The sequence below is a fragment of the Phocoena phocoena genome, chromosome 15 (assembly GCF_963924675.1).
Source record: "Phocoena phocoena chromosome 15, mPhoPho1.1, whole genome shotgun sequence".
NCBI classification, from domain to species: domain Eukaryota; kingdom Metazoa; phylum Chordata; class Mammalia; order Artiodactyla; family Phocoenidae; genus Phocoena; species Phocoena phocoena.
The window spans coordinates 76,257,750-76,266,896 of NC_089233.1; the positions used below are offsets into that span (position 1 = coordinate 76,257,750).

The window sequence follows — 9,147 nt, forward strand, 5'->3', positions numbered from 1 at the left end:
TTAGATGATTGTGGGTAATTATTAACTTGACCTTCCAAGGCACAACAGTCCAAAGCACGCTCAATTCATGCTGGTCATAAGAATAAACTTAGAGCCTTAGAATGTATATATATATTATTCTGTTCAAGTTAGTTATGGTGAGAACCAAGATGAAGAAACTGGAAGTAAATTAATAAGTAGTTCTAAGAAGCCACTTAGATAAGATTTAGACTTTACATAAAGCTATATTTTGTTAAAATCGACATGCCTTTGGAGATGGCAAGGAACCAAAAGCCATGGCAAGCAACTGGCTAGACATGGTGTATGTGACCTCCTGTTAGAACCCACCTGTGCATTCCTCTTGCGCAGGGAGCAGCATTTACGGACATAGGTAGGCGCTTTTCAGTCTTCGCTCCTTTCCCTGAGGAGTGGGGCCCCCATGGGAGAGGCAGGAATACCTTGTCTGTTCCCCCAGAGCTAGCCCATTGGGAATGATTAGTGCAGGCCCGTCCCACAGCGGAGCACATTTGGAGGAGCCAGATTACCCTTAAATTAATCTCTGGGTACTTCTGCACAGCCTCTTGGCATTACTGAAGCTGTCATTGATACCTTGTTAGTCCTGTCTTTCTGACAATGGAAACGTAACATACAAAGCTTTAATCCTTTCCTAGACACATAGAAACTGGCATCTCCTGGGTCTCTGCTTAGCCCTGAGTTCATGTCTTTGATGACAAGGGGATGCTGCCTCTACGATGGGTGTGTTACCGGGTCTGTGTTAGCCTCAACAAGCTTCAACTTGAAGAACCAGAGGTTTCCATGTTAAGACTTGGTTTGTTGCTGTTAACAGGTGCTTGTGCTGTTTGGCAGAGCGGTGAACATTTTCCCTCTCTCCTACCTCCTGAATTTCTTCCGTGATCATAAAATCACACCAAAGATGATGTTCATCATGTGGTTCAGCGGTAAGCCCAATCCTGAACGAACGGTGGAGGGGACGTATGTGTTATAAAGGCACAGGCCCTGCGGAGAATGCCCGTGCCTGTCCCCGGAGCCCTTGCGAGACGAGCATGCCTCACCAGCCCCGAGTTGCACGTGCTCCCACTTAAGGGCGCCCGCTGTAACACAGGCCCTGCGCGAGGCCCTTTGCGGGCGGCACCCCTCCCCACAGCACAGGAAGTGGGTGGTGCGTGTCTGCTCTACAGATGAGGAAGCTCAGGCTCAAGGGTAAAGGACTTGCTTGGGACGAGGGGCCCCAGGAGGCAGAGCCAGGATTTGCCCTCCTTCCCTCCACTCTTTCCTGGACAGACGGGGTAGCCCAGGGCAAGGTGTGCACGGCGCCCCTCCCACCTGAGCGCTTTCTAGGCTGAAGTAACAAGGGGCTCAGAATAAAAAGGTTAAAGTTTAAACTTTTTTGTACTACAGGTTAGATTTGGATTTTTTTTTCATTCAGTCACTAAGTTCTGATAGTTTATTTGACCATTTCAGTTGCTGTTCAATCCCATATTCCTCTACTTTTTAAAGGATCGAAATGATTTCATAAAACTTTGACTCCTAAAGAACCGGATCCGTAGACATCTTTAAATTTACTTAGGAGCAAATACATGCAGTTCTTTGTGCTTTCTTGTTTAAATATTATAATTAAAATATTTCTGTGTGGGTCAGGGTATAGCAACATGCTTTGTAAGCTGTTTTCTGTCCAACAGCATATCTGTAAATGTCTCGCAGATTTCCTTTTCAAAAGACCTTGTTTAAAATATATTCATAGGTGTGTGTGTGACAGATCTAGGTAGGTAGGTGTGTATATATGTGTGTACAGTGAGAGAAACTTTTTTCTTAATCTTTTTTGCCAGTGAGGGAAAAAAATCGTAAAGTAGTCGATCCAAGGTCTTGAAAATCTGAAAGAAAATCTAAGAAATGTATCAGGCATTTTACAAAGTATGTGAGCTCTTTGGGGTTGGGGGGTGTGGTGAGAGACCTCTACAGGGAAGTGGGCGGTGGTTTTAAACAGGGAGGGCTCTTGGTTCCGGGTGTCCTCAGGCTGTCCAGGCCTCTCTCCATTGATTCCCTCCCTCTTTCCTGGATCCTCACCCTGTCCCACTGGCTCCGCCATCATTCAACAGTTGAAGATTCTCCTTTTCCCCGCAAAAAACCAACAACTTCAGCCAAAACCCCTGCTCCTCGTCCCCTCCAGCTGCTTCCCCATCTCTTCCTATCGTGGCCAGACTCTTGAGTGAGTTTTCTTGCCCATTTTCTCCACTTCCTCCCCTCCTGTCCTCAGGGCTGGACTTGGCCTCGCCCGGGTCACCAGCAGCCTCCCCCAGGCAGACCTGGTGGGCACCGGTTAGCCCTCATCCCACCCGCCTCCTCGGCTTGGGGCTCCTTCCTCCCACCGACCTGCCCTCTGACTGGGAGGATACCCTCTTCTCCTCTTCCCTTGGCCTCCAGGCCATGCTCTGGTTCCCCTCCTTTCCCTTGGGATCTCCTCAGGCTCCCGTCCAGGTCCCCATCTGCCTTTACCGGCACCTCAGCAAATATTGGCTTCCTCAGGACTCAGCCTCAGACCTGCTTCATCTCTTACGCTCTCACAAGCTCACCTGTCCTGTGGCCTCAACTTCCATCTGGTTCCCACCCTCCCAAAGCTGTTTCCTCCAACCAGGCCTTCCCTCTGGGATCCAGACTCCAGTGTCTGAATCCTCCTTGGATGTTGTGGAGCTATCGCGATCTCATTGTCTAGGACGGAACTTACCTTCCTGCCCAAGCTGCTTGTTTGCCAGCATCCCCCTTCCTTCCACAGGAAACAGTAACATGCAGCTCCCTCTTAGGAAGTGTTTACTGTGTGCACATGCTGTCCTATGCCAAGGCGTTTCATCCTCGGGCCACCGTCATGGCAGGCCCTGTGTCTAGTTCCTCGTGCCAGCCTGGGAGGCCCCAGGGAAAGCAGGAGGCCAGGGGGTGGACCCAGGAGCCAGACTCCTGACCCCGTGCCCAGACCATCACGCAGCAAGCCTCCTAGGACCCAGGCATCCTCCAGGCCCTTCCCTTCCCTGGTCACCCCACCTTCCCCTCGCTCCTGTGACCTGTTGCTTCTGCTCCCCGTGTCTCTTTTAATTCCACCCCCTTCCCTCCACCCCGCTGTGTCCCCATATAGGGTCTGGGCTGCAGCAGCCAGCCCCCCATCATGCTGTGATGCGCCGGCCTCCACGTCTGGGTCAGATCCTGTCACTGTGTGCCCGGCCCGCCCTCCCTTCTTCTTCAGGCCCTCACCCTCACACAAGTCCTCGTTTGACATCTCTCCTCCCTGCTGCTCTGGGAGCTCCTGTCCCCCCTGTATGGCACCAGACAAGCCAGGAAGTTTTTGAGAGAGAACGTGCCATTTCCCAGCTCAGTCCATACCCCTCAGTCCAGCCAGCACCCTCCCAGGGAACCAAAACAGGAAGTAAGGGAGAGGCCGTGATGCAGTCCCCTGAGCCGCTGGCCACCACGGGGGTGGCATCCTCCACTACAGTGGGCATTGGGCAAAAGGCATTCTGTGCCGTTGCCAGTAAAGCGTGTGGCCCTGGGAGGACACCTCATTCTCAGTCTCGGCGCCTCATCTGTGCGCTGTGAGAATAACAGGACCAGCTCTACAGCTGTGACGATCGGATGAGGTCGTGTCCGCGGAGCACGTAGCACAGGGAGGGCTCGTCTGCACCAGCTGTCGTGTTTCTAAAACATAAGCGCTGGGCTTGATAAATCCTCAACACGCACACGCCCGGCGCTTCACAGCCTGGACAGGTCACTTCACCCGCTCCGCTCTGCCGCCCTGAGAAGTGGGAGCGGAGGTGAGCCTGCGTTCCTTGCGCCTGCTTCTCTCACACCCCAGAGCCTCACAGGCTGAGTTCGCACTCTCCAGCGGGTGCATTAGGATGTCGAGCGGCCGTGGTGCCGGGCTGGGCCCAGATCCCCCGAGAACTGCTGCCCCTCCCGCCTGCCTCCGTCCCTCTTACTCCCTTCACTGTCGCCCAGGCCTGCGGGGGGCCATCCCCTACGCCCTGAGCCTGCACCTGGACCTGGAGCCCATGGAGAAGCGGCAGCTCATCGGCACCACCACCATCAGCATCGTGCTCTTCACCATTCTGCTGCTGGGCGGCAGCACCATGCCCCTCATCCGCTTCGCGGACATCAGGGACGCCAGGGCGCGCCGCAGGAACAAGAAGGACGTCAACCTCAGCAAGACCGAGAAGATGGTGAGTGCCGGCCGGGCGGGCAGGGGCAGAGGGTGGGTCCCCACTCGCCGCCAGAAAATGGGGGAACGAGACACGATCTGAGGATGATCCGTCCCTGGGCACGTACGCACTCACCAGCTTCCCAAAGTGACAAGGAGGTTGGACTCAGGGTCTGAAGCGTGACTCTTTGGGGTGGGTTGTCTGCCGGCCTCGTGAAGCCACGGAGGCAGTGGCGTGGGAACGTGAACCTTCCAGACTCTTCCAGGAATGCTCCTCCCCTGCCAGTAACCACACCGCCCCATCAGGCCGGGACTGGAAGGAGGGTTTCAAAATCACAAAATGACAAAATTGTATCATTACCTAGCATCTACTAAAAAGCCTCCTGTTGGGGCTAGATAAGGGGAAAGTGCTCACAGAGGCTTGGAGAGTTACAGGAGACGGCCCTCCACTGAGGACAGGCAAGGCATGATTTGGGGGTGGAGGTGCCCAAGGCCATCTGCAGCGAGCCTGAGGCTCCTGGACCCCTGCCCACCTCTGCCTCCTCCAAGCCACCCTCCTCCCCTGAGTCACAGTGATTGTGCCTTTCCTGCCCTGTGTTCCCTCGGGCCCTAGCCTCTGGTCCTGCCTTCCTGCACCACCCCCTGCTCCACGCACATGCTTTTGCAGAAGTGCATCTTTTTCTAGTTCCCTTGTTCAAGGCCATCAGTAACTTTACTCAGCCCTGGAAGGCACAGAAATCCTCAACCAGAGGTGGGGAGAGGGGATGTGGCCCACCTCTCACTCTGGAAAGTCCAGTCTGGGTGGATCTTGGCCTCCAGTCTCTGCCCGCGGCCTCTCCAGCCAGAGTTGTGCTACTGGGAGAACCTTCAGATGACGTCATACAGGGCTGGCTCACAGAACTTTCCTCACTCTCCGTAGCCCTTCTCCCCCAACCCCCATCCACCAGCCTTCTTGTCTGTTTTTAACCAAAGCTCAAGTATAGGTTCTCGAAGCTTTTAGTGGGTGTCAGGATTGGTGGAGGGCTCCAGGGTCTTACAGGTCTGGGGTGGGCGCCCAAAGAATTTGCATTTCTGATGAGTTGCCGGGAGGTGCAGCCACACTTGGCCAAGCACAGCTCTGGTAGAACCAGGATGTGTGCTCAGCGGGGAGCAGCTGCTGTTTAGGGCATGTTTTCTGTGGTGCCTGCGCTGTCCTTGGACTGTCCCTGAAACCTGCAGGAAGCAGATGGTCTCATGATCCCCATTCTGCAGATGAGAGCACTGAGGCACAGAGACCAAATCACACAGCCCTGGTCACACAGACTCTTAACCACCCCACTTTCCATCACTGGTCGTCAAGGTGGGGTTCCTGGTCCAGCAGCATCGGTGGGCGCTTGTTAGAAATGCACATTCTTGGGCCCCCTCCCAGACCTGCTAAATCAGGAACTGCAGGTGGGCCTAGTGGGCCCAGCATTTTGTGGCTCCCCCAGCTCCAGGTGATTCCGATGCCGGCCAGAGTTTGAGAAGCACTGCTCCACGGCAGGGAAATGCCCTCCCTGCCCCTCCCTCTCTCCCACCTCCTACACCCAGGGTACACCTGCGCTTGGGGGCGACGGTGCAAAACTGCCTATGGTCGCCCCTGCAGAGGGTGGGTGGTCCTTCCCTCCCTCCCTCTCTCCCTCTCCACATCCCTCCCTGCTGCATCCACATGACCAGCAAATGTACCCAGAGTGGGCCTCTGCAGGCAAAAAACGACAAAAGCTGCCTCCCTCGTTCAGTTCACTGGTAAAGAGACAGCCTAGAAGAGCTCCCAGTCCTGGCTGCACAGACAGCCACCTGGAGAGCTTACGGTAGACCAAGCCCCAGCCCTGAGCTTCCAACTTCTTCACAATTCTGATTTTCCTGGATGTCCATCGTTTTCTTACACACCTTCCAGCCTCACTACAGGCTCCCAGGAGGCCTCTTTGCTGCCACCGTTAGGGTTGGGGACACAGGGTCCGGGATGAAGAGCTGCGAGGAGGTAGGCTGGGTGGTGTGAGGGCTTCCAGGCAGGTGTCAGCTGACGAGCCTTCGGCTGCCTTCTCCCCCACCCCACCCACCCCGCCGCAGGGCAACACCGTCGAGTCGGAGCACCTGTCGGAGCTCACCGAGGAGGAGTACGAAGCCCACTACGTCAGGCGGCAGGACCTCAAAGGCTTCCTGTGGCTGGATGCCAAGTACCTGAACCCTTTCTTCACGCGGCGGCTGACCCAGGAGGTGGGACGCAGGCCAGGGGTCCCTCGCCTTCCTCCCTCAGGGCCTGCAGTGGCCAAGAGCAGGGTGGGCAGGGAAGACCCACGTGCCGGGTTGGGTGGGGGCCTCTCCCCACTCAGCGTTCTCTCCTTCCCAGCCTCACGGGCTGGATATGCTTGCAGCACTCTGCATCTGCTGTTTTTCCTTCGCTGCCATATTTAATGCTGGTTTGTTTATTTATTTATTGAATTCATTTATTTTTGGCTGCACTGGGTCTTCGTTGCTGTGCGTGGGCTTTCTCTAGTTGCAGCGAGCGGGGGCTACTCTGCGTTGCGGTGCGTGGGCTTCTTATTGTCGTGGTTTCTCTTGTTGCAGAGCATGGGCTCTAGGTGCGTGGGCTTCAGTAGTTGTGACACGTGGGCTCAGTAGTTGTGGCTCGCGGGCTCTAGAGCGCAGGCTCGGTAGTTGTGGTGCACGGGCTTAGTTCCTCCACGGCATGTGGGATCTTCCCGGACCAGGGCTCGAACCGTGTCCCCTGCATTGACAGGCAGATTCTTAACCACTGTGACACCAGGGAAGTCTCTAGTGCTAGTTTAATAACAGACTTGTTAACCCCGTTTGGATTTCCTGGATGATAGACTTGGGACATTGATCGGCTACTGAATCTGAGCTGAGGAATTTCAGACCTGCCAGGGCCTCGGACAGTGGCCCAAGGCTCAGGGCTCTCGCTCCATCCCTTCAGGCACCACTGGCCTGACAGTGAGTGACACACTCAGGGACCAGCTTGGGCCTGCTTTGCTGAAACCGTCATCCTGCACCGTGCAGGGTGGGGGAGGGGTTCTCCTGGCTGCTGCCCCGCTTTGGTCCTGAGCCCCGTTTTCCCTCCCTCAGCAGTCAGGATCGCTGTCAGCACGTGAGTTCTTACTGTGAGCCAGGCGCTACGCCAGACGTTTTTCATGATTGCTTCGTTTCATTCTCCCAGCAACCCATGCAGTAGATGCAGCGGGTTGTCTCAGTTGATAGCCGGGGAGACTGAGGCCCAGAGAGGTGAAGTAACCCCCCGAGGTCACACAGCCAGTACATGGCAAAGCTGGAAGCAGAGCCCAAGTGTGTCTGATTCCAGAGGCCAGGTTTTTTAACATCATGCCATCCTGCCTCCTACTCCTGTTCCAGGGTGACACCTCCCGTTATCTCCTCCCCAACAGAGAATGATCCCAGCTTGTGGTTAGTCAGTTAACACTTTGAAATTGCTTGTGGCCGCGCCCCCTGCCTCCCGTCTCCTCCCTTCCTCAGCCCTGACCCTGAGCCAGACCACTGACAAGGGCTTGCTATGTCTCCCGCCCCAGGACCTCCACCACGGGCGCATCCAGATGAAAACCCTCACCAACAAGTGGTACGAAGAGGTGCGCCAAGGCCCCTCCGGCTCCGAGGACGACGAGCAGGAGCTGCTGTGACCGAGCGGGACGCGTGGCTTCCGGGCAGCCGGGCCGCAGCACTGCCATCCAGCCTCCCCGCGGCTCCCAGGACGGCCACCCAGCAAGCGCCCCCGAGGCGTGTGCATTTGGCACTTCTTTGGGGCGGATGGAAGCAGGGTGACGCACAGGCTACTGTCGTCTTAACCCAGGACCTCCCAGGCCTTTGGAGCCAGCCGGCTGCCCTGAAGCACCCTTTCCCCGCTCCTCACTGGGCTGGACCTCTCCCCTCAGGGTGGCTTCCCAGCCCGCGGATTGGAGGGACCACCTTTGCAGGTACATGTTTCCTTCTGCTTCTGTAGCCGGGGAATAGTCATCTGTCACGCCGAGGTGCCTGAGAGGAGAAATCCTGCCATGGACCCACTGTGCAGGGCGTCCCGGGAGCGTGGTGCGCCATTGCCGCCATCCCTGGCCACTGCCTTCATTACAGGGGCCCTTCCCTGCCGGACGGGTGTCGGTAACAGCAGGACGAGAGGCCAGCCGCCGCTTGCCTGTGCGTCATCAAGGCGCCTCCGCCCTCAGCAGCGGCGGTTCTCACTTAAGCAGCAGGCTCAGAGGCCTTGGAAACCTCACACTCCCCTTCGTGATGTCGCTTGCACTCCCTGAGAAAGAGAAACTGAGTGACCTTTTTCTCTTTACCTCTGATTGGCACCTCACAGGCTGTCTCCCTGGGCAGCACGCAGCTACTGCCCTTCTCTGGGAATACTGTGAATGTTTACACTGGAACCGAGCACGAGGGCACAGGCACCTCTCTAGAGCCCCATTGGAAGCCGTACCCCTGGGTTTTTTGGGGGTGAGTGACCCTATTCTGTGGGGTCAGAGCACCCTCTAGAGGGAAAGTCTTCAGGGTTTATGCTGGCCGGCAGCTGCTGTCTTTGAATTCAGTTTAAATTCATGCACTTTTACAAAGTGCTGAGAGCCTAGCAGTCCCTTCCCTGACCTCGATTCCTTACTCAGTGGACCTTGTTTGTTCAGAGGCCCCTTCTCCTGGGCTCTGCCCACCGTTTACCTGCTGCACCTTCACTGCTCATCGGCATCTTTTTTTTCCCTCCCAGTTCTCTACCATCTTGGGTCCCATTTGTCCCCGTGCTCCTCCTCTGCCACCGCTCCCCAGGACTCCAGTGGCCTGCAGCCAGATGCATCTGAGTCTCACCTGCAATCCCTGAGCAGCCACTGCTCCCTCAGGACTCGCTCACAGAGCGCTTGCCCGTGTGCGCGCACACACCACACACACACCCCTGCCCCGGCCACGCGCGCACACACACACACACCACACGCACACAC

General features: G+C 56.3%; 1 protein-coding gene across 1 annotated transcript in view; it reads left to right on the forward strand.

Annotated features, from left to right (window-relative positions):
• The window catches only part of SLC9A8 (solute carrier family 9 member A8), a 66,982-nt gene extending 59,137 nt beyond the window's left edge, over positions 1 to 7,845 (forward strand). The window contains exons 13-16 of the mRNA XM_065892755.1: positions 827 to 938; positions 3,982 to 4,202; positions 6,269 to 6,415; positions 7,738 to 7,845. Coding sequence (XP_065748827.1) covers positions 827 to 938; positions 3,982 to 4,202; positions 6,269 to 6,415; positions 7,738 to 7,845 — 588 coding nt within the window. The remainder of the gene's footprint in view (positions 1 to 826; positions 939 to 3,981; positions 4,203 to 6,268; positions 6,416 to 7,737) is intronic.
• Positions 7,846 to 9,147: the final 1,302 nt, after the last annotated feature.